This window comes from Cololabis saira, chromosome 1 (assembly GCF_033807715.1).
Source record: "Cololabis saira isolate AMF1-May2022 chromosome 1, fColSai1.1, whole genome shotgun sequence".
Lineage (NCBI taxonomy): Eukaryota > Metazoa > Chordata > Actinopteri > Beloniformes > Belonidae > Cololabis > Cololabis saira.
In genome coordinates, this window is record NC_084587.1 from 7090641 (window position 1) to 7117167 (window position 26527).

General features: G+C 41.7%; 1 protein-coding gene across 1 annotated transcript in view; it reads right to left on the reverse strand.

Annotated features, from left to right (window-relative positions):
* The window catches only part of septin9b (septin 9b), a 141952-nt gene extending 119335 nt beyond the window's left edge, over window positions 1-22617 (reverse strand). The window contains 1 exon segment of the mRNA XM_061733106.1: window positions 22440-22617. Within this exon segment, the coding sequence (XP_061589090.1) occupies window positions 22440-22494 (55 nt within the window). The 5' untranslated portion in view covers window positions 22495-22617.
* Between the last annotated feature and the right edge of the window lie 3910 nt (window positions 22618-26527).

Consider the following 26527-nt stretch of genomic DNA (forward strand, 5'->3'; position numbering starts at 1 on the left):
GTCACCAACGCAGAGCCTACGGCGTAGGTGCGCGTCACCGCGTACCCTACGCCGTAGGCTCTGCGTCGTTTTAACGCGGAACCATAATTTAGGCTTAGGCCCGCACGTAAAGGTTTCACGCGCACGTAAAACTCATTATATATATGAAAAAAAATCTGTGTCCCTTTAGGTGCTCCGTAGAGCCCCTAAACGCCCTACGGAGCCCCTCATTTGTTCTGTCCTAAAGCGGTAGGTGATGAGGAGGTTCCCGGCGTGTCCTGCACCGCGGCTCCAGCAGCACCAGAGTCCTGACTGACGCTGAGGTTCAAATACAGAGGGACACGATCAGCGCTATTTTATTATAAGTCTGATATATGTTGTGATATGTGATGACATTATTAAGAGTATGACATGAATCTGGCTTCATTTCACCACCTCACAGCCTGCGTCGCCAGTTCCCCATATCTTAAGTAAGTTCCTACGGGAGGGTCGGGGTTGCAGCAGGGATACGCAGATTTTTCGGTTAGTTTTTTATTTTTAGATCCCAGCCTTTGTGTAGAAGGTGGCTTGTGCATCTTTCAGCCCTGTTTTGTGCGCAAGCAAGCTTTATAGATGAGGCCCCTGATCTGTGTGTCCTTGATGAAGTGCCCTAAGTCACATGGTTATGTGCTGCTGTCCGGCCCTCTAGTCTGCTGGTTTCTTAACCTGGCAGCACCAGGAACATATGGATCCTCCAGCTAAGCCCCCCCGGAGATTGTTCTGATCTCTTTTGGTCCAACTAACTTTGCCCCGACCCCCAATAGGACCGAAGGACCGAAGTCAGTGGAAGCTCTTGTATGACTTGCATGTAGATTCTTCAGGCCTGGACATTTAGCGGATGACACCACCCATGACTCTCTATGTCAAACCATTCAAAAGTTCATTCATTCATTCATTCATTCTGGACCAATCAGATGAAGGGCGCCACGCTTTTTGGCGTCTAGCGTTGCCACGGTAACGCTTTTGACTGAGAAAGTAATGCCCATCGTTGCAGGATCTAGACGCACATTTTGATGTATAACACTCCTGGGTGCACGTTACGGTTCGGGCGAAGAAACGGCAGAAGAAATGGCATAAATTACGCCAAAATTACACGATTAATTCAAAATGGCAGACTTCCTGTTGGGTTTCGGCCATGGCTCCAAGAGACTTTTCTTTAAGTTGTGCCATGATACAGGTGTGTACCGATTTTCGTGCATGTACGTCGAACCGTATCGTGGGGCTTGAGGCGCAAAGTTTTCTAGGGGGCGCTGTTGAGCCATTAGGCCACGCCCATTAATGCAAACCATTAAAGGTGACCTATTATGGCATTTAATGTATATTTTAAACAGGCCTTGAATGTCTTAAAAACAATCTAAAGCTTGTTTTTTCTACATAAATCATAAATCCAGCCTGTGGGCCCTGTCACTAGTTTTACCGCTTCTAACCTCTTTTTCTGCGCCTCATTTTTAGGGAAGGGGGGGGCATGATAATGAGGCTCTGTGCTGATTGGCTCCCTGAATGACATGTAGCAGGGGAGGAGAATAAACCTGCTCCGCCAGAGCAGCCCGAGCCTGTAAATTATCACAACACTGAATTTTCACAAATGGAAACTTTATTGTTAAAAAAATAAAATATGAGTTGTATATAAATAACATTTATGCACTATTTAAGCCGGATCTACCCGGCGGAGTCTGAACGCTGGCCCCGGAGCCACGCCGGGAGCAGCGCTGCTGGAGCAGCGCGCTACACCGCGGCTTTAACCAGGGAATCTGAGCGGTTCCGACCGGCCGGGACCGCAGGAACCGGCCTGGACTGGTAGCAGGGACTCCCGGGGACCGACCAGCGGAATTTCAGCCGGATCTGCCCGGCGGATGCTGCGCGACGGGCGCCGCAAGCCCACGGCGGGCGCACAGATCTGCTCCGGAGCGCATCCGCGGCGCATCGTCGGTTACCGGGGATCAAACCGACAGATTTGCCTGAAAATCTCGGAGGGTGAAGCTGGTCCAGCCTGGGACGGACCCCCGAGGACCCAGCTCCCAAACCACCCGGGAACCTGGATGATTTAACCCGGATCCGCTCCGCCGCGGCGCCGTGTCCGACTGGCTGAAGAAAGCACCGCTCCAGCCTGCGGAGAGAGCTGGTTGTGGGCGTGGTTTCAGCAGCGGAGGCTGAACCTATGGAAATCTGCTCCTGTCGTTACGTAACGACGGGAGCAGATTCTAATCGGCTCAAAAAAAACCACGTGACACTGGGGGACTCTGAAAGGCGGGGGTCAGAGAGCTTGCAGAAATTCATGGTATTTTGTCTCCCCTGTGCTGGCAGGGTGAAGGGAGACCACTTTATATATGTTAAAACAAGAAAAAACGTGTTTTTCATAATAGGTCCCCTTTAAATATCAAATTTTTCTCCAGGTCTGGCTTGCGTGCAAATTTTGGTGACTTTTGGGGCATGTTTATTGGGGGGCAAAAAGGCCCTCATTTCGTCGGAAGAAGAAAAAAGAAAAAAAAAAACTCCTACAGATACAATAGGGCCTTCACACTGTCAGTGCTCGGGCCTTAATTATCCGAATGTCAACTCGCCTCGCCTCAGCTGTACTCCACTAGGAGTCGAGGCATGCCGGGTAGATACTTTTCTGTATCTATTCTGCTGAGGTTCTAAGCGGCTGAGTTGGCTGTATCTGACATCATCACACTACAGGCCACTGATTGGTCGGGGGGTTGGAGTCAGACGTCTGAGTCAGGATGTGACATCAGAGAAAGAGACTCTGACGGCTTCTTGTTCATTTTATTCAACAGGCAATGGCAGCAGAAGTCTGTTTGGTGATCCAACTCTGAGGTGCAGACGTTCATAAACCTGGTGCTGAGGAGAGAATTAAAAAGGGATCTAGACGGAGATAAGGAACGACCAGATCTACCAGGAGCTCTGTCTCTTCATAGCTGCTCACGGCTCCAGCTGACTTTTCAGCAGCACTGAGACAAACAAAACAATTTAAAAAGCGTTGCCACTTGAAGCTTCTCTCACTCAAATTTTTTAACTTGATATTGAACACAAGCCACAGACCCAGCAGCACATCTATCATCTCCTCCAGGTTCTACATCTTTAGTGTTGTTGTCTTCTTCGTTTAGATACACAATAAAATACGTCACAGCAGCTTCTCCAACCTCCTACTTCTGCTCCAAGTGCTGAATTGTTATGGAAAAGAAACCAGGCCAAGTAGAGCTGAGTAGGTACTAGTGGAAATGTGCCATAATACTAGTTTTTTAAATATTGCTGTAAGACAAGTGACGTAAGATTGAATTGGCCGAATTCGATCAGAATGAGTGTACGCATTTGGATGTATCCGCTTGTTGAGGGTCCCTGTGGTGTATCAAAGGGATGTGTCCAGTTCTTTTTCACAGACTGCGTTTCCATGCATCAATAACCCTTTTAAAACCTGAATATTGGCAATAACCCGGATTTGCACGGCCATGTAAACACCAATAACCCCTTTGAATAACCCTAATTTGCTCATATTCGTGTCCGAATATGACCCCTGGGTTACTCCTTTTAAAACCCGAATATTGGGTCATGTAAACGCCTAACGGAATATCCCCATCAAACAGAACAGGAATTTGTTTTCTGCACATGTTCTGTTCACAAGGAATCCTGGTCTTTTGAGTCCAGGAAGTTCTAATAAACACGGAGAAACACAAGACCACGCCACACTTTTGGAGTGAGGAGGAGACTAATCATTTTATAAATGTAATGAAGGATATGAACATTTTGGCATTTGTAGACGGTAGAAAGTACGGGGATAGCGAGATTTACAAGAAGGTGAGCGAAAAGTTGCGCGAAGCAGCATTTGTTTTGGATTTGGATACAGGAAGAAGAAGCGGAAATGACGGGAATTGCGTCATCACGTTCTCCGCGCGTCGCTGGTTTGATCCAGATATCCTGAATGATTAATTACCATGTAAACAGAATATTCCGAATGTTTCAGTAACCAGAATATTAGCAATAACCTGAATTTTGACTGCATGTAAACGTAGTCACAGTCTGTGGAGACTCAGCCCCCAAAAACTGCCTCCATTGATCGGAGTAAAGACATGGTGGGAAACGGTGCTGTTGTACTGCATCCCTGTGGAATTCGAATAAAACAGCAGTAATACCTCAGGAAATTATTTCAGCTTTTAACTAACAGGTGTAATACGTCTCTTTAAATCTTCCTTTAATCGTAAACGAGAGATCTAAAGCAGAGCTGTATCAGGATCCAGAAACAAAAGGATCTGAGCTGAGGTGTCCTGCCAATGACCTGTGAAGAGACTCTGCATCAGGAGTTCTTTGTTTCTCCTTATCTTTCGTCGAGAGAGCAGCCAAGTGCAAGCAACGCACAAGCAAGGGACTTTTTTGTATATCTTTGTGTGACTTAATTTAGTCTGGGAAAATGAGGAACAAAGAAAAGCATTCAGGGGAATTCTTAATCAGATGACCAATCAGCTCTTGTGTTTTTAATAAGCGCATTTATTCCGGGAGGTCAGAAGCGGTTCATTCTTCATTCTTCATTATTCCGTTAAAACGTAGCGGGAAAAAAATGGCAATTCGTGTTGTTGATAATGTCACTCGTGCAGAATCTCTGAGAAATGTGTTTGCACGTGTGCAGGGGTGACATATGGACGGAGGAGAATCGCTCCAGCATTCCCAGACTATGAGCTGGAAGCGGGAGGTCTAGTCGACCTCGGAGGAACCTCCGCATCCAGGAGCCTCATCTTTCCACGCCCCCTCACAACCACCGGCGACCTGAGACGGGGGTCCTACCACGTCTCCTGTGGGACGATCAGGATTACTGGCACAGGCAGTACTGGAGTTGAGGGGGGATGAGGGGGGATGGCATCCCCCCCTGAAATAAAAACGGTCCAAATCATCCCCCCTGTAAAACTGCCACCCCCCCTTTCCATCCCTTATGTCATTTCATCAATGAATGTGGTTTTACTGCTATTTCAACATTTAGAGTCATCACCAGAAAAATAACACCAGAAAAATTTGAAAATTTTCACTTGTTTCAAGTAAATTTTCACTTGAAATAAGTAGAAAAATCTGCCAGTGGCACAAGATTTATCTTCTCATTACAAGCAAAAAAATATTGTCCCACTGGCAGATTTTTCTACTTATTTCAAGTGAAAATGTACTTGAAACAGGTGAAAATTGTTGTTTTTTCCAGTGATGAGTCTTGAAAAATAACTTATTTGACAATTTTCACCTGTTTCAAGTAGGGCTGGGCGATTTTGGACAAAAATAAAATCCTGATTTTTTTTCTCTGAAAACCCGATTTTCGATTTCGATTTCGATTTTTTTGGTAAAACTACAAAAGACAATGGAATAAATTGTTTCAAATATTTTATCTTTATTTTTAAAGAAAAATAGCAAACAAATTTCCCCATTGGGAATGAAGTGCAATTGAAAGATACTGTAAATCCTCCTTGAGTTTAGTAAAGTGACAACATTTACAATTTTCCAAACAAAGATGACTAGACGAGCTCTGTCTGTAATGCAGCCAGCTGCAAGAAAGGAAAATCCATTTTCCTTTTTTTAACATCGTCTTGATTAATAAATCGGATTTAGATTAAAATCGATTAATCGCACAGCCCTAGTTTCAAGTAAATTTTCACTTGAAATAAATAGAAAAATCTGCCAGTGGGACAAGATTTATCTTATTACAAGCAAAAAATCTTGTTCCACTGGCAGATTTTTCTACTTATTTTAAGTGAAAATCTACTTGAAACAGGTGAAAATTGTTGTTTTTTCCAGTGATGAGTCTTAAGTGTGATGAGATTTTTTTACTAAAATGAGACATTTTAACTAGAAATAAGACAAATATTCTCATTTTGAGTTTTTGCAGTGATCCATTTTCCTTATCCTGTGAAGGACAGAGTCATATTGATAAGTTCAGAAAACTGTTTTTATTATTGTGTTTTGATGTATTTGATGTAAGCCCAGTGGATATTTAAAGCTTACAGAAGGCTGCATTTAACTGCTGCTATGTCATTCCTGCAGTATTTCTGCAGGTGTTTTGGTCACTGCTATTATTTGTAATATATTATATTATTTGTAATCAGCACAAATTATCTGTCCCCATATGATAAAATCCACCATCCCCCCTGATTCTTTTTTACAACTGGAGTACTGGGCACAGGAATACACGAGATAGAGGCTCCCGTTTGCAGCTCCTGAACTAACGCGAGCCAGGTGTCGGGTCAGGCTGCCTCTTTATCGCCGCTGGTACCGCTTAATCTCAAGGACACGCCGACCGACGGACTCAAACATTCACCGCCAGCTCAGCTCGGAGAAGTGGGGGAGAGATGGGAGGGAAAGGGAGGACAAAAGGATGGACCGAGAGAGGGAAAATAAAGGTTGTGTGGTAATAAAAAGGTGTTGTGAGGGGGTTCGGTAGCTTTTCCAAGACGCTTTAAACAAATGGCTGATCTGTTGTGTCCGATGGTTTGTTATACTCAACTCTCTGGGAAACGACTGTTTCCAAAACACCTGGCAGGTGTGGATGAGACATCTGTCACTGTTTTATCTGCAAACAGCCGCGGTGGAGAAACATTTTGTCCTGAGAAAGTCTTTGCACTTCTTTAAACTAAGATAGAATTGTAGTTCTCGAGGCCGGTCTTGGTCTCAAAACCACGTTTTTGTGGTTTTGGTCTTGTCTCGGTCTCTCCAGGTCTCGGCCTCGGATAATTGAGATGCCGTTGCACCGAGGTGATCAGCAGCTCTTCCTCTTGTTAATGTACAGTTTTGTAAACTATTTGTACAGGACTGTCTCAGAAAATTAGATTATTGTGATAAAGTTCTTTATTTTCTGTAATGCAATTAAAAAAACAAAAATATCATACATTCTGGATTCATTACAAATCAACTGAAATATTGCAAGCCTTTTATTATTTTAATATGGCTGATTATGGCTTACAGTTTAACATTAAGATTCCCAGAATATTCTAATTTTTTGAGATAGGATATTTGAGTTTTCTTAAGCTGTAAGCCATGATCAGCAATATTAAAATAATAAAAGTCTTACTGGCCGCACAATGCACATTTTATCGTCATTATAGCCTACAATTTACGATTATAGATGCCAAATGTAAACTGTAAGCCATAATCAGCAATATTAAAATAATAAAAGATTTGCAATATTTAAGTTTATTTGTAATGAATCCAGAATGTATGAAGTTTTAGTTTTTGTAATTGCATTACAGAAAATCACAATATTCAAATTTTCTGAGGCAGTCCTGTATTTTGCATTAGATTTAATATTTTGGTGAATCTGCATGTGTGTCTGTGTTTAATTACAGTTTTGTGTTTATAATGGCCTTCTTTGAATAAATATATGAATAATATTTGATTGGTTAAACATAAGATCCATTTCAGTGATGCTGATATACGGTGTAATCTGATTACTTTAATGGTAAATAATGTAATTTCAAGGTGGTAATTGTATCTTTAATATTTAAAATTCAGGTTTCATCTCCAAATTCAGTCCAATTTAAATCAGTAACATTTACTATTCCTTCCTTTTCTGAGGTGGAGGGGGGTGTTGGAGCTGGTTATTCTGTTAGGACTTTGGGACTAGTTAGTAGTCGTGTCAATCCTTAAAAGCACTGGAGTCAATCCTCCAATAGTGCAGAAATAGCGGTAGTGCAGTCGCCACACAGATCTGATCTCATCTGATGGATGAAAACATTTATAGTGAGTTCAACATCATCATCCACTTCTCTGTGTTATTGAGCTGCAGTTGAAAACAAGCTCATATGGAAACTAGAACCAGGATGATGGAATACAATCACGCAGGATCAGGACATAACTAGGTTTGTTTTTGGTCTCGGTCTCGAGCTGAACTAGTCTTGGTCTTGATTCTCTCTGGTCTTGGTCTTGGTCTCGGTTTAGGCGGTCTTGACTACAAGTCTAATCTACGACCTGCTCTCCGGTTCTGCAGCCGCTCACAGTCGCCTCCACGGGACCCTGAGTCGTCCAGATTAGGGATGCAAATTATCGATTATTTCATTAATTGATAGTTGATAACCTTATCGATCGATCATCGATTAGTTGATAAGCAGCGTTTTTCCCCCATCTGAGATACAAACATAATTTTTTTTGCTTATATAAAATACAAAGGACATTTTAATGTATTCCTTAATCAAATATTTATTTGATACAAAAGTAACAAAAAGACATTTTTGTACCACAAGGAATATAATCAGTACTCGAGTTGTAAAAAAAAATCAGGGGGGATGGTGGATTTTATCATATGGGGACAGATAATTTGTGCTGATTACAAATAATATAATATATTACAAATAATAGCAGTGACCAAAACACCTGCAGAAATACTGCAGGAATGACATAGCAGCAGTTAAATGCAGCATTCTGTAAGCTTTAAATACCCACTGGGCTTTCATCAAATACATCAAAACACAACAATAAAAAACACTTTTCTGAACTTATCAATATGACTCTGTCCTTCACAGGATAAGTAAAATGGATCACTGCAAAAACTCACAATCTTAACAAGAATATTTGTCTTATTTCTAGTTAAAATGTCATTTTAGTAAAAAAAAAAATCTCATTACACTTAAAACAAGACTCATCACTGGAAAAAACAACAATTTTCACCTGTTTCAAGTAGATTTTCACTTAAAATAAGTAGAAAAATCTGCCACTGGAACAAGATTTTTTTTTGTTTGTAATGAGAAGTTAAATCTTGTCCAACTGGCAGATTTCTCTACTTATTTCAAGTGAAGATCTGCAGGTGAAAATGGTCAAATAAGTTATTTTTCTGGTGTTATTTTTCTGGTGATGACTCTAAATGTTGAAATAGCAGTAAAACCACATTCATTGATGAAATGACATAAGGGATGGAAAGGGGGGATGGCAGTTTTACAGGGGGGATGATTTGGACCGTTTTTATTTCAGGGGGGGATGCCATCCCCCTCATCCCCCCTTAACTCGAGTAGGCTACTGAATATAATATAAAGTGCACTTCAAGGCTATTAGTAGTAGCAGCAGCCATAATAGTGTCATTTGTGTCAAGCAAATTTTAAGTTCTAGTTACGTTTTAAGTTAGAGTTTTGGCAGTGTTCAAAATAAAATTATGAGACCTGCTGTATTGGAGCACATTTTCTTTTAGTTAAAACTGTAGCGGGGACAGATGTTTAGAGAAACCTATGTACCGGGTGAAGGCTGATTTATGGTTCCGCGTTACAACAACGCAGACGTTACGCCGTAGGCTACGGCGGCGGCTCTGCGTCGATTTAAGGCGGAACCATAATTCAGGCGGGGAAAATATCGGAGAACAACCAGAAGAATATAGAGTGGATTAAAAATAAAAGTTAAGCACTGAGCTACATGTGTCTCCCGTCTGGGCCATTGCAGACTCATTGCCTGAGCAAGATGTTACTAAAACCAAACGTGTCCGCCGTCTCTTTCTTGCGGCGCAACGCGTTGTGTCGCATTAAATGTGGTCCGGGCGTAATACCAGCTGGTGAAATTAAACGAAAAAAATAAATAAATAAATAGATTAATTGTAATCGTTAATTTTAATCGGGTAATTTCATAACGGCAATTAATTGAAAATCGATTAATTCTTAACATCCCTAGTCCAGATGTCTGAGTTTCGGCCACAAACACGCAGCTGCGAACCCGGAAAAATGGATCCCGGGTCCAACTTCCTCAGGAGATAAAAACAGCCTCAGTCCTTTAAAACAGCGGTTCCCAACCTTTCTTCCTTGGAGCCCCCCCTACTTGCCCCCGACCCGTACATACTAGCACCAAAAGAGTAAAGTGATTCGTTACAATTCTTTAATTGAAAAAAATAACATTAATTATGTTTTTTTTATACATTTCTCTTTGGTTTACCCTGTATACATATGACTTTGTTTTTCTCGCCTTCATTTTGTGTCACCAATGTATAAAATACGCACAAAAAATAATTGCAAGGACATAAAATAATTTCTGAAAAATGTCTCTTAATATGAGAGCAAAAATTTAAAAAAAATTTCTTTAACAACCTGTCGGAGTAGTAGTATGATTAAATGTTGAATAATGATATAACAATACGTTTTTAAGTTTGTATCCTGCTAAATAATTTAGAAATATATTTTGGTCATTTTAAAATACTAAGTGGGTTTATACAGACTTGGATTACAGTATTCCATTAGGTGTGTTATTATGATTTTTTTTATTTATTTAACATGCGCAAATATAATTTTTACAACTGCATATCCTCAAAGCTGAAAAAGTTTTGCGCCCCCCCCAGAGATCTCTGGCGCCCCCCCAGGGGGGGCCCGGACCCCAGGTTGGGAGACACTGCTTTAAAAGACCTGAATACGAGGCATTACCAAGATAAAACCAGAGGTGACTCATTAACTCTCAGAATGAACCTCAGAAAAGTGCAAAAACCACATCCCAGTAGTGATGAGGAAGAGCTCTGTGAAGTGCTGAGTGTGCGCTCACAATAAACAGCATTCGCTGCAAATCTGCACACAGGAACAGATTAAGGGAACCATCACCGTTCAGAGGAAATAACAAAAAAAAGGGAACTCTTTAAGTCTTGGAGGTAAAGACCCATTTTAACGGCTTAAGATTTCTATGTTTGCACGTACATTATACTGTGAAGTACAGAGCCAGAAGAGAAAGAAAAAGAAGAAAACACCAGGCCAACACATTATTTAATAAAAGGTTTTTTTTACTGTACTTTCTAAACGGATTCGCACCGCTGCAGAGGAGGGACGGATTTATTTCACTGCTCGCAGCCTTGAATTAACTCGGCCTCATGCAATAAGTCAAGTAACCAAGACATTCGCTGTGCGTCAAACATTGTTACATAAAACCGCGTCCACACACGGGGACGTTCATCCGCTGTCAGCGTCCGCCGAGAACAAGTCCGTGCGGTCGGGCGAGGATAAACACGACGGAGCGCTCAGCTGACAGGACAAGGCCAAACAACAAACGATGAAATTTCACCCGGTGAGACGAAGACTCGACGCTGCGCCGCCTCACACACACTTCCTCCGCTGTCGGGGTTGCTAATGCTAATGCCGACCAGCAGCGGCGGCGGGGCCGGCTGTGTCAGATTTACAACGCGGATCCGAGCTGGTTTGGCTGAAATCCTGCAGAAAAAGGAAACTGTGGGAGCGCCGTAGACGTGCAGCGTGGTTTATCGAGGAGCTTTGCTGTTCTGACGTTTGAACTCAAATCACAACCAAGAGGAAATGTGCACACACACTTTACACACACACAAACGACTCAAAACATTTATGTGTACTGTTTGATTTGTGAGTCTGCATATTATCTGATCTGTGTGTATCATTAGATTTGTGTGTAACTTGCTCAAAGTTACGGACGAAACGATAATTACGAATTCAAAAAGCTTCCTACACACACAAATCGTTAAATACACGTGCAGGACTCGCCTGATACACACGCACAAAGCTATAGATGCAAAAATGGTTTTGAGACTCTTCTCACGCCTCCAAAAAACCTCACAGATTTAAGTGCTGATGCAAAACTGGGTCATCTGAATTTTCATCTGAGTCCAGCGTTATTTCCCTCAATACTGGGTTTCCTCTAAACTTGTAACAAACTGTGAAACATTGTGTACCTGCGTAAAAAAAGATATCTCGGCACCCCGTGGTTATAACACATTTACTTCCTTATGTGGACAGATACATATTACAAATGTAATAGAGGGAATGCGCATGACGTCACAGATGCGACTTCACAGCGGGTTACGCCACTGAGTGTCAGAAAGACTGAGTGTCAGAAAGACTGAGTGTCAGCGTAAACTTTCAGTTTGAGCAACTGGAAAACATCTAAAATGGGAAAGATCTGTTGCGCAATCGACTGTACTCATAGATTTAGCAAGAAATCGGAGTTATCGTTTTACAGACTGCAGAAAAATAAGCTTAAGAGAGACAAATGGATCACTGCAATTCACAGAAACAACTGGATTCCAGGCACCGAAACGTGGATTTGCGGTTCCCATTTTGTATCAGGTAATGTTGGATTTTTGGGTAGCTAACGTTAAACGGTCAAATCATAAAGTTCCGTGTCCTCATCACTTTAATTTCACCAACAAATCCTGCCTTGAAGTCGGACCAAGCGTCAAGACTTTTGTAAGCCTTCAAGCTTTGCTTCGTGTATTTCCCCGGCGTAGAAATTAAGTACAGATAAATATCAGGAAACTCGACTCGTGGCCAAATATTAGAGTCCATGGACCACTGGTTCTTGGTAACTGTACCAAATATTAATGTCCATGGACCACTGGTTCTTGGGGTAACTGTACGGGTCACTGTCAAGTCCAACTGCCTTTAATTTAAGCCGATAATCGACTGTTATCCCGTCTTCTCCACTAGTTGCAGCCATTTTTGCCACTCAGTGTGAGTAAGGGGGCTGGTCCAGTGGGGAAGTGACGTCAATGCATTCCCTCTATTGGATGTTTTAACGCAACGACCCCTACGTGGTGGTAAAACTGACGGTCAAATCAGGAGGCAAGAAGACGGTAATGGCATCATGGTGGTCTGAAGTAGGTTTACCTTCTTTGGGTAGGTAACTAAGTATCAGGGATAACGCTTGACTCATAAGAAAATTCAGATGATCCTGCTTTCCACCAGTCCTTAAATGCACCACGGACGAATCGGTGAGGCTTCTTGGAGGCGTGAAGAGTCTCAAAACCATTTGTGCGTATCTATAATTTTGTGCATGTGTATAAGGCGATTCATGCATGTGTATTTAACGATTTGCGAGTGTAGGAGCCTTTTTCAATTCGTAATTATCGTTATGTCCATAACTTTGTGCAAGTTACACACGCATAAATGTAATAATACGCACCAATCAAGTAATAAAACACACACAAGTGTTTTGAGTGGATTTTCTCTCCACACAGCTGACGTGACTCTTGGCGTCGTGTTCTCCGGGTCCCGACCTCGGACAGGTAGAGCCACGCTCTGTTTCTCTGATCAGCTGCTTCACTGTCTTCTGCATTAAAGGACTGATTCACTGTGAGTCTGTGAATCGAGTGGGAAGCAGGAGAGAGGTCGGGTTTCACTTCCCACCTGTCAACAGACGGCTTTTGGACCATCGGCGAAGGCCCGGGAGACCGGGACGGCGTGGAGGCGGGGATTAGTTACCAACGCGGAGCACTTGCAGAGAAGAGTCAGCGCGTGATTAACTGGAGCTTGAAAAGGAAATGATCGTATTCAAACCCAGCAAACGAGGAAACTTAAGTATTGAGAATAAAACTGCTACTGAGTCAGTTTGGTCTGAGTTGTCGTAAACTCGCCTTAATCCACTGGTGGAGACTCTCAGGTCACGCAGGTCATGGCAACGCCCGAAGGTTTGAAACAGGGAAACTGGACCTCCTTTTCTTCTGCTCTTGAAGGCATTTCACCTTCTATCCTGAAGACTTTGCCACTTCAGTTGAAACACATGGGTTCAAACTAGACTTATAGTCAAGACCGTCTAAACCGAGACCAGGACCAGAGAGAATCAAGACCAAGACCAGTTCAGCTCGAGACCGAGACCAAAAACAAACCTAGTAATGTCCTGATCCTGCGTGATTGTAGAACATCATCCTGGTTCAGCTAGTTTCCATATGAGCTTGTTTTCAACTGCAGCACAATAACACAGAGAAGTGGATGATGAAGTTGAACTCACTATAAATATTTCCATCCATCAGCTGAGATCAGATATGTGTGGCGACTGCACTACCGCTATTTCTGCACTATTGGAGGATTGACTCCAGTGCTTTTAAGGATTGACACGACTACTAACTAGTCCCAAAGTCCTCTAGCAGAATAACCAGCTCCAACACCCCCCTCCACCTCAGAAAAGGAATGAATAGTAAATGTTACTGATTTAAATTGGACTTAATCTTTAGATGAAACTAGTGCTGGGCGGTATGACCAAAAATGTATATCACGGTATTTTTCAAAATTATATCGGTTTCACGGTATATCACGGTATTTTTTTTTTCATGCACAACTGGGTGTTAACCACATTTTCTAATGATTTGGAAAGGAATTGCTGCAGTAAATTGGCTTAGAATGGCCTATTTTACTGTCATGAGGAGGAAATATTGTAGAAAAACATTAATGTCCACACTAGTATAAATACAGGTTTGCATGGCCTCACGTTTGCCTGGCGCTAGGACCCCGCGGACGCATGGTGTGTCGTCGGGCTGTGTTTTCCTTCATGCTTCCCTGCAGCGTCACATGCAAACACAAACACACGTACCTGGCAGAAAGATTTCTTTATATCATGTTGTCTGTCGCCCGCGATATTTTTTCTTTTTTTGGCCGGCGCCATAGTTGGCTAGCTACAAACTCTATACATCCCATAATGTATAATATGCTCGCGCTCTCAGCAGCGGTACTCGCATCGTTAAGGCTGATTTATGGTTCTGCGTTACACCAACGCAGAGCCTACGGCATAGGGTACGCAGCGAGCGGCCGTACGGTGCACGTCACCGCGTACCCTACGCCGTACCCTACGGCGTAGGCTCTACGTCGATTTAACGCCGGACCATATTTCAGGCTTTACTAGGCAACGAAGCAGGTTGACTCAGGTTGCAGAACAGCTCCAGAGGCTCCTAAACGTAAATGATCATTGATTTTTTTTTTTTTTAGGCCCGGCGGGGGGTCTCGTTGGCCTGGCGGCCCCCCGCCAGGCCCATACAGTGGTAGGGGAAACAATGTCCAGCGGCGCTACGTTCCGCTGCGCCGTGCGGCGTTCCCAACGTTGTGTGCGCTACTGTACATACTCACCGGTATTACGGTATATGAAAAATTCATATCATAAGAAAAATAAACACCGGTATCCGGTATGGACCGGTATACCACCCAGCACTAGATGAAACCGTCATTTTAAATTAAATTTTTAAATTGTAAAAAGATACACACAAGTATCGACGTGAACTTGCATTATTTACCATTATAGTAATCAGATTACACCGTATATCAGCATCACTGAAATGGACCTGATGCTTAATCAATCACAACGATATGAAAATATTATTCATATATTTATTCAAACAAGGCCGTTATAAACACAAAACTGTAATTAAATACAGACACATGCAGATGCACCAAAACATTAAATCAAATCCAAAATACAAATAGTTTACAAAACTGTACAATAGCAAGAGGAAGAACTGCTGATCCCCAGATTCTGTCACCTTGGTGTGAAACAGCATCTCAATTATCCGAGTCTGAGACATGAAGAGACCCAGAGACCCGAGACGAGCCAAGACCAAAGACTTTCGAAGTCATGACAAGAGACCAAGACCACAAAACAGTGGTCTCCAGACCAAGACCGGTCTCGAGAACTACAAGTCTAGTTCAAACCAACGCCGGCTCACTTGAGCGTTCAGACTAGATACCATGTGCATTTTCTGTTGCGTTTGTTTTATATGCATGGGTTGGTCTAGGCGCCATTTAATAGGCTCTGGAGCTTCGCTTGAGGAGGCTTTGTTTTTATTGAGGTTAGGGGAGTCAGGTACTTTCCTCCCCATCAGACCTGCATGGTATGACCTACGAATCGTGCGGCTCGTATGTGCATGACCGAACTAGGACGGGGATATTTTAATCAAAACCTGTCGACGTCTAGATCATCAGTCATACAGGACATGGTAACCCCAAAAACCTTGACCTGAAGGCCGTTGGACATTTTCTTGGTTCTTGATGCGATTTCATCTCTCATCCAGAGGCTTCTTAAATTGCCACCGTAAATTTTTTGGATGCTTCTTCTTCTTTCAGCTTTTCCCCTTTGGGAGTCACCATCGCAGACCATCTGTCTCCATCTGTCTTCTGCATCTTTCTCTGTCACTCCAGCCAACTGGACAACCTCTTTCACCACATGCAGAACCTCTTTAGTCATCCCCTTACTCCACCTGTGTGAGTGGGGGGGCTCCTTCTCCAGCATTCTTCTAAACTATCCTTTTCTTTATGTGTCTGAACCATTCCAGTCTAGCCTCTCTTACTTTATCGCCAATACATCTAACCCTGGCTGCTCTCCCGATGTGGTCATTCATCATCCTAACCATCCCTGTCGCTCCGTAAGGAAATCTTGGCATCCTCACCTCCAGCTCTGCTTCCAGTTTCTTGGTCTGTGTCCAAGCCATGGAGAAGGGCTGGCCTCGCTAACATCCTGTAAACCTTTCCCATTACTCTCACTGCTACTCTTATATTGTGTTAACAAATCAGTCTCAATTTCTTTTGAGGGAATAATTGAATATTTTTAAGGAAATTAGACTTCCATCCCAGTTGTCTCTTGTGACAACAACACATCACCTCATGGCACGATATCACACATCAACAATGATGGAGCTAGCTCACAGAGCTCCAACAGGAGGACCTCCTGAGCTAAAACTGTGCAAAAGTCCCTCTCAATCAGTCAAACTCCTGCAATGAAGACTTCAAAAGCTTTCTAACGCCCCACTTTAATCAAACCCGTCTTAATAAACATGCCTAGAGATACTGGGAGATGGTTTGGCCACATTAATCAAGGTGTGAATATCTGCGAAGCCGCCTACGGAGGAGAGTTTGTCTCGACCCATCAAAGTATGTTCTAAAGTCTTCACGAAGACCTTTGGGGAAAAAAAAGGCGTAACATGTTTCCTGTATATGGCATATTTGCGCAACAATCGCCATCAATTGATAACATTTGGCATGTTTCGCATAAAAAACAAAAAGTAATAAGAACCCTGTGTGCAGCTGAAGGCCAGAAACATAAGAATCATGTTTTTATTTGACTAAGTTGTCAAGGTATATTAGCAATGACTAGCGTGTCATACGAAGAAACTGTTAAAATGGGCTGTCCTTAAAACGCACCATGAACCCAGAAACACTTCATAAAACACCACAACTCTCCGCTACGAGTCCACTGCAGTTATAACATGGCACCTTTAAGGAGGTCATCAAAACATACACATAACTCCTAACTTTAGGTTGGCAAAAACAAAAAGAGCCCATGTTTACAAAAGCTGCTAAACCTCTGGGAATATACAGTATATATAAAAAAAAAGAGGCTTATTCTCTGGCTCATAATTTTAGGTTCGACAGGGAAAGTTTCTACGTTTTAGAAAAATTACAATATTGCTTCAGTGTGTAGTTTCCATGGTAGCCTCCAGCACCAACTTACCATAACAGTACCGCACTCAATGTGCTCACCAATTAAATGGCCTTTTCCTTTCTTTCCCCATGTCTACCCTGGTCTGGATGGAAAGGCGGTGTTGTTCATAAGATCACTTCTGGTCCTTTTGAATTATTAACCCTTCGCGTTTACTAGAACCCCATTCTAAAATAATCGTTGATCTAGTTGAAATTATTTCACCGCTACTACCACTTCACAACTGTGAATCTAACAGCGTGTATGACTGAATATATAAGACCTCACATGGACAGAATCTGGCCTCTGGACAACCTCAATTCAGACAACATGATGCCGTACAATATCATTGTTTTGGGATGATAGTGGAGTATGCATGTTCTGGGTTCTTTCCAGGTACTCCGGCTTCCTAAAACAGGTCAGGTTAAGTTGTTATTGTAAAATGCTCCTTGGATTGAGTGTGTTAATACTTGTCTCTATGTGGTCTATGGTAGGGGTCGGCAACCCGCGGCTCCAGCGCTCTTTAGCGCCGCCCTAGTGGCTCCTGGAGTTTTTTCAAAAATGTTTGGAAAAGAAAAAAAAAAATGTTGCCCTTTTTCCTTCTTTTCTCTTTTTTTCTTTTTTTTCCTTTTTCCTTTTTTAATCTCGACATTTTGACTTTTTTCACAAAATTTTGACTTTTCTCAACATTTCGACTTTTTTCTCAACATTTCGACTTTTTTCTAAATTGTACCTCAACATTAATCTTGACATTTCGACTTTTTTCTCGACATTTTGACTTTTTTCATGATATTTTGACTATTTCCTCAACATTTTGATTTTTTTCAACATTTGACTTTTTTCTCGACATTTCGACTTTTTTCTCAAGATTGTACTTCAACATTAATCTTGACATTTCGACTTTTTCTCGAAGTTCATAATGAAAAAAAAAAAATTATACAAGGCTTTTCATTTTTTGTGGCTCCAGACATATTTGTTTTTTGTGTTTTTGGTCCAATATGGCTCTTTCAACATTTTGGGTAGCCGACCCCTGGTCTATGGGGACCTGTCCAGGCTGAACCCCTGCCTTTCACTCAAAGAGTGCTGGGATTGACTCTTTCTACTGAGTGGTTCGGTACAGTCCGGTACATTTTAGTACGGTTTAGAATGGTCCAGTCATTGTTGGTGGGCGATTCCACTGCAACTTGGACCGCCACAGCTTACTGTATGTAGACTCTTGTATAATCAGCTGGAGAGTGAATTTCCTAGAGGGAGTCATCCCAAAGGGATCAATAAAGTCTAACTCAAGACCGAATGCAGCGTCATAGTGCGACGAAAACAAAAGTGAAGCTACCATAGAAACGCTACCAACAGCAACAATGGAGGTTATCCACTTGTTTTTGTTACGTTTGGCTTTTGGTACTTTGTCAGTAAAATACTTGCCACGCTGTTTGAGAGAAGATTGCAGGCGGCGAAAAGTGTTTACAAACGCTTGCGGTGGTTTTGCGCTTGCTTTTTGTCGTAGGGGGTGATGTTTTTCTGGTCCGCCAAGCAATGGATTGTATCATGTAACGCCAGTAGCTCCGCCCTTACCGTACTGTGCCCTTTTTCCACAGACCTACGAATGACGGGGGCCCAAAAATTGTACAGTATGGTTTGGTTTAATGGCACCGTTTTATGATTGAAACACAAAATACCGGACCATACCGAACCGTACCAAACCATACAGAAACTCTCAATGGCAACGGGGCACAGCAGACCCCTATGACCCAGAAGTGGAATAAGCGGGTATAGATAGTATGTGGATGGAGATAATGGATCGATGGAATGGGATGAGAGAGGCAGCAGGTAAACGTCGCCCATGGTTACGTTGAACACATCAATTTGTTCCATGACAATAATATTGCACACCTCTTTGACAGAAGGACAATTGGGGATTCATAGTTCTGTATCAAACTAGTGCTGTAGATGTAAAGAAAGGTGGATCGTTGCTACGTCGATCCGAGCCATTGCTGACCCTGGTCTGACATCTACGACCCAACAACAAATGCAAAACCTGGGATAGGTCCATGTGGCAGCATTGCATTTTCCTCTTTTCTCACTATGATTTTACAACCTGATAAACTGTTGCTCAACATTTACAAGCTACACTTCATGTGAAACCTGCTCTGTTCACTCCGTTGCCATGTCTGAGGTACATAAAAGAAGTAAGGAAACTGCAAACAACAACGCTGCATCGGCCAGAGTTCGGAGGTGTATTTACAGACCAACACAAACGCAGCAAGAACAAATACAAGCCGTGCTTTCAGTTACCTGCAGGTCAGGACTCAGAACCGGGAACGAGTTGACCACATTCCAGCAGCAAAGACGGAGACACCATGCACTTACGCGCCTGAACTTTTCCAAACATCGGACTACCTGTTGCTGGTGGTAGCCATTATTAGGGCTACTTGTTCATAACACTGCTGTACGCTTTATTAATTAGGGCCCGAGCACTGACAGTGCGAAGGCCCTATTGTACCTGTAGGAATTTTTTTTTCTTTTTCTTCCGACGAAATGAGGGCCTTTTTGCCCCCCTAAACGTGCCCCAAAAGTCACCAAATTTTGCACGCAAGCCAGGCCTGGCGAAAAATGTGATATTTAATGGTTTGCATTAATGGGCTTGGCAAAATGGCTCAACAGCGCCCCCTAGAAAACTTTGTGCCTCAAGCCTCACAATGCGGTTTGACATCCATGCACCAAAATCGGTACACACCTGTATCATGTCGCAATTTAAAGAAAAGTCCCTTGGCGCCATGGCCGAAACCGAACAGGAAGTCGGCCATTTTGAATTAATCATGTAATTTTGGCGCAATTTATGCCATTTCTTCGGCCGTTAATGCGGCCCGAACCGTAACATGCACCCAGGTGTGTTATACATCAGAATGTGCGTCTTGATCCTGCGACGATCCGCATTACTTTTCTCAGTCAAAAGCGTTACCGTGGCGACGATAGATGCCAAAAAGCGCGCCCCCCTTCATCTGATTGGTCCATATTTGATAGTTCCTACTTTCTGCCATAACTTTTGAATGATTTGATATAAAGACTCGTGGGTGGTGTCATCGGACTCGGTTTTGAGTCCTTGACCATAATTGGTGCAAATTAGCCCCGCCCCTTCTCCTGATTGGTCGATATGGGATAGATATCATTATTATTTATTATTTACTTTATTATTTAGCACACACACTCATACAGTCTCTGATTAAAAAGCTAAAAGTTAACTACAATGTTTGGCTTAATGTGGATAAAAGATAACTGAACTGTCATCAACATAGACATTTACTGAGTGGTAACGTTGTTTAGGTGAGTGGCAGGCATGAAGTCAGGGGAGGTGCCTTGTCTACAACTTTGCCGGTTGGAATTCCGACTTTACAAAGTTCCAGTTAAAACCTCCAACCACGTGAGCTACAGTTGGCACTTTTACGTACTTTTACTACACAACTGCGATGCAGAAGCCTAAATCAAGCGTAACTGTTGCAGTGCGGTGTGGCCGAATGCAGTCAAATCAAACCAAACGAACAAGTTGAAATCTTTTTTTTTTTTTTTTTAAATCAAACCATGAGCTAGCTGTTAGCCTCATTCTGAGCTAGGCTAGTCACTGGTCACAATGACGGCTCTAAACAACTCAAACCTCAGGGATTTTACAGTGGGGTTCGAGTGAATACTTGAATGCTGATTTTAATGTCAACACCGAGTTACGTGTCTGGCTCACTTAGCAACACTGTGCCGGATCACCTTCAGCACAGACATCTGTAAAATACAGTCTTAACCTGAATAACTGTCAGCTACTGAAGTAATGTGAATGGAGCTAATTTTGTAGTTTTCAAATGATGTTTGCAGTTGAATGTAACGACAAATGTGATGAATGACGCAGGAACAAATGTTCTTGTTATTGTGGTGAATTTTCTTTTAATTGTTGTAAACCAGGGGCTGGATTCACAAAACATTCTTAAGAAAAAAAATCTTCTTAAGTGTCATTTTCTTCTTAAGAAGAAAAAAGAGAAGAAGTCATATTCTCCAAAAAAGTTCTTAAGTATTTTGTCAACTTTCTTCTTAAGAAAAAACTTAAGAATAAATGGTATTCTTGAAATAAAAGTTCTCAAATTTGTTCTTGACTTTTTTCTTAACTTTAAGACAACCTTGACCTGTCTTAAAATTTCTTTTGTGAAAAGGTAAGACTGTAATATCACCTTTTTCAACACATTTTAGACAAGTTTAGACTAATAGGTCATAGTTTGAGGATATACTTTGTAATTAATTACACAAAGAGCCTGTTAACTGTTTGTTAGCATGTCAGTTAACGTGGTAGTTAATTATTATTAATTTTCCCCAATAGTATTTTTTTTGCACATTAATCTCATCCACCATAACCTTGAAAAATTCCTGCATCTCTTTTTCTCCTTCTCCATGTTTAGTGAGTGACTGACGGTTAAGACACAAACTACCTGTATAAATGTTGTTTGTTGGCCCGTGCAATGACATATTTTAAGAAGTTCTTAAGTAGGAAAAATAAGAAATTCGTAAGAAATTACAGTTCTTAAGACGGTTCTTAAGAAAATATTGAGGAATTGCACTTAAGAACTTTCTTATGAACTTCTTAATTTTAGATCTTAAGACATTTCTTAAGATTGTTCTTAAGAACATATTGGTGAATCTGGCCCCCAGGTTATTGGACAAACGTGAGTTTTTTGATCATTAAGAGACATATAAGTTAAATCAGAGCACTTTCAATAATCGATCGGTTGTTAAAGCTGGTAACGTCATCCCTTTTCACGGCTTTAGCTCTCAGCATCAGTCTGTGACGTCTAACTGTGAGCATCCGGCAAAATATCAGCTGGAGGGAGGAGGAAGTGGGGAAGGAAGAAAGATATAGAGCACAAGAGGAAAAGGAGGACAAAGGGAATGGATGTGAGTTCCTCCCGGCACCAACAAACAAAGACGAGATGGACTTATACATGTCGTGTGGAGGATGAGGCAGACGTCGTCTCTTAAAGCTGACACTTCAGGTGCTGGAAAACCCAGCTGCCATTGCTTTGGTTGTTTCTGTTATTGATGTTACAGCAGTCTAATCAATAACAGATCATATTGAGAGGGTCTTATGTCGTATTTTTGATGGACCGCTATCAGAGACACACACGCAACGAAGCAGCTGAATATACAAATACAATTGTTGACATTATTCAAACCTTTCAGTGCTGGATTAATCCCAACAGATGTTGACGCTCACAACAAACTACCAGCAAAACCGCTGTCAGTGAAAGAGACACAGGAAACAAATGACTAACCTTCAAAATCAGAAATAATCCCCTCCAAATGTGGGTTCACTCCAGAATCAGACATGTTTTTCTGGCCTGAAATTTCACCGAAATTTAAAAAAAAACGAAACAAGGATCTTCTTTTGAAGTCCAAACCCGAACGCCACTCCGCTTTAAAATAGACTCACTGAGAAGCGAGTCGGAGCCCACAGCTCTCTTTTGAAGCAGCCGCTTATTTTCTCTGAGTTCCCACTAAGTTTTTTTGTGTATTTCTGCATTGGGAGGTCAGAGTGAGGGAAAAGGCGAGCCTCCTCCCTTCTCCTCCTCCTCCTCCCTGCAGCCAGAAGCACACACCCCCCTCCTCTAATGTCCCGTGTATGAGTGTGTGTGTAAATGTGTGTGTCCTGCCCCCCCCCCCCCCCACACACACACACACACACACACATGCCTGAACGTGCATGTACAAGCAATTGTGTGGACAAGAGACGCTGTCATAACCCCGGGACTCTTTGGCTGAAGTGGCTCTCAGGTCTGATTTCCTCATCCAGCCTCTTATAGGGAAAGCACATGCCGACGATCCACCGGGACGATATTAAATGTCTCATTTTTTTTGGGGGGGGGGCCTTTGATCAGAAGTTTAAAGTTTTGCTCAAAACTTCTCAAAGTAGTTGAGCTAAAGATACGAAAGGATACTGAATGTCAGTCACAAGCTTTCCATTTGTGCCCGTTTGGCCTTGATACAGTTTAAAGTTGTATTTAGATGTGACTATTCAAAGACAAGGTTGGCAAGGATTTTCCAAAATACGGTCGATGTTTGCGACAGATGTGCAGGCTCAACCTTGCAATCTTACGCATATGTTTTTCTCTTGTCCAGCCCTGACAAATGTTTTTGGAAAGTTTACTTTGACACTATGTCCAAGGTATTCTCAAAAACTATTGACGCCTCACCACACATTGGCATTTTTGGTCTTCCTAAAGAGTATAACCGATAATCTACTAAAGAATTGGAAGTAATAGCTTTCACCTCCGTAATTGCTGAACGCCACCTCCTTCTTAACTGGAAATCCACAACAGCTCCTTCCAGTACACAGTGGATTAACAAGGTTATGTGCTTTTTAAAAGTAGAAAAAATTAGATACTCAAGAAGGGAAACTTGAACAGCAAATAATTGGGGGGGGGGCTTTGATCAGAAGTTTAAAGTTTTGGTCAAAACTTCTCAAAGTAGTTGAGCTAAAGCTACGAAAGGAAAGAATGTCATTCACAAGACTTCCATTTGTTTGACCTTGATACAGTTTAAAGATGTATTTAGATGTGACTATTCAAAGACAAGGTTGGCAAGGATTTTCCAAAATACGGTCGATGTTTGCGACAGATGTGCAGGCTCAACCTTGCAATCTTACGCATATGTTTTTCTCTTGTCCAAGGAAAGTTTCCTTCGACACCATGTCCAAGGTATTCTCAAAAACTATTGACACCTCACCACACATTGGCATTTTTGGTCTTCCTGAGGAGTTTATACCCGATACTCTACTAAAGAATTGGAAGTAATAGCTTTCACCTCCGTAATTGCTAAACGCCACCTCCTTCTTAACTGGAAATCCACAACAGCTCCTTCCAGTACACAGTGGATTAACGAGGTTATGTCCTTTTTAAAAGTAGAGATCATTAGATACTCAAGAAGGGAAACTTGAACAGCAAATTCTACAATAATTGGGGGGGGGCATTGATCAGAAGTTTAAAGTTTTGCTCAAAACTTCTCAAAGTAGTTGAGCTAAAGCTATGAAAGGATACTGAATGTCATTCACAAGACTTCCATTTGTGCCCATTTGACCTTGATACAGTTTAAAGTTGTATTTAGATGTGACTATTCAAAGACAAGGTTGGCAAGAATTTTCCAAAATATGGTAGATGTTTGCGACAGATGTTCAGGCTCACCTTGCAATCTTACACATATGTTTTTCTCTTGTCCAGCCCTGACACATTTTTTTGGAAAGTTTACTTCAACACCATGTCCAAGGTATTCTCAAAAACTACTGACGCCTCACCACACATTGGCATTTTTGGTCTTCCTGAGGAGTTTATACCCAATACTCTACTAAAGAATTGGAAGTAATAGCAGTCACCTCCGTAATTGCTAAACTTCTTAACTGGAAATCCACAACAGGTCCTTCCAGTACACAGTGGATTAACGAGGTTATGTCCTTTTTAAAAGTAGAAAAAATTAGATACTCATGAAGGGGAAACTTGAACAGCAAATTCTACAATAATTGGGGGAGGCTTTGATCAGAAGTTTAAAGTTTTGGTCAAAACTTCTCAAAGTAGTTGAGCTAAAGATACGAAAGGAAAGAATGTCATTCACAAGACTTCCATTTGTGCCCGTTTGGCCTTGATACAGTTTAAAGTTGTATTTAGATGTGACTATTCAAAGACAAGGTCGGCAAGGATTTTCCAAAATACGGTGGATGTTTGCGACAGATGTGCAGGCTCAACCTTGCAATCTTACGCATATGTTTTTCTCTTGTCCAGCCCTGACAGATTTTTTAGGCAAGTTTACTTCGACACTATGTCCAAGGTATTCTCTAAAACTATTGGCGCCTCACCACACATTGGCATTTTTGGTCTTCCTGAGGAGTTTATACCGGATACTCTACTAAAGAATTGGAAGTAATAGCAGTCACCTCCGTAATTGCTAAACTTCTTAACTGGAAATCCACGACAGCTCCTTCCAGTACACAGTGGATTAACGAGGTTATGTCCTTTTTAAAAGTAGAGAAAATTAGATACTCAAGAAGGGAAACTTGAACAAATTCTATAATAATTGGCAACCATTTATAACTTTTTTGCGACAACGTAACCCCCCCTATTCTCTTTTTATTTATTTATTTTTTACTTGGGTTTTGTTTCTGTTGTTTTTCTTGTTTTTTCTTGTATTGTTTATAGTCTTGTTTTTTGGGTAATCGTTATTTGTTCTTAAAAGTATGTCAATTTACATCCACTGGTGCATACAACAGAAACAGAAGACACGAAAGGATTGGATTTAGAATCGCTTGCATACATTAAGCTCAGTTTGCTTCAAAAGAAAACTAAAACTAACGATTTCTGTGCTTGAATTCATTTGAAAACTTTATTAGGTGACAACTCTTTGTTTGGGCACTGCAAAAACTCAAAATCTTACCAGAAATATTTGTCTTATTTCTAGTTAAAATGTCTCATTTTTAGTCAAAAAATCTCATTACACTTAAAACAAGAGTGATTACCAGAAATATAACTTATTTGACAATTTTCACCTGTTTCAAGTAAATTTTCACTTGAAATAAGTAGAAAAATCTGCCAGTGGGACAAGATTTATCTTCTCATTACAAGCAAAAACCATCTTGTTCCACTGGCAGATTTTTCTACTTATTTTAAGTGAAAATCTACTTGAAACAGGTGAAAATTGTTTTTTTCCAGTGATGAGTCTTGTTTTAAGTGTAATAAGATTTTTTTTTTTTACTAAAAATGAGACATTTTAACTATAAATAAGACAAATATTCTTGTTAAGATTTTGAGTTTTTGCAGTGGGATACCAGAGGACTTAAAAATTATAATTCAGCGAGTCATTGTCTTCTCAGCTCAGTTTGGAGTTTTCTCATCCTGGTTCAGATTTCATCAGCAGCATCCGACACGAGGCCCGCCGGAGCCGCTGGAGCTACGGGGGCTCAAAGACGGAGGCGTCTGGGAGCTGCGATGGCTCGGCTGTAGGCAGTAGTGGAGCCAGAGGGGGGTGAGGGGGCGGTCGCCACCGGGCCCACAAGCTCATAGGGCCCAATGATACGGTCCCGTTTTGTGTGATACGTTCATCTATAATCATAAATTGTAGGCTATAATAACGATAAAATGTGCATTGTGCGGCCAGTGTAAGCTAATTCTTACTTTACAACTGTCCTGAACGCATCGGAGCCGTGAGCCAACGCTGATTGGCTGTAACAGTTACAGCCAATTTGCCGACTCGCCAAGTTTGCTGCCATGAAGGAGATGAGCGCTAAACTTTAAGAGAGGACTAAGCATGTACAAAGTTTTGAATGTTACCCTGTTTTCCACATTACCTGGATTATTTTGGGTTATGGAAGAGTCGACTG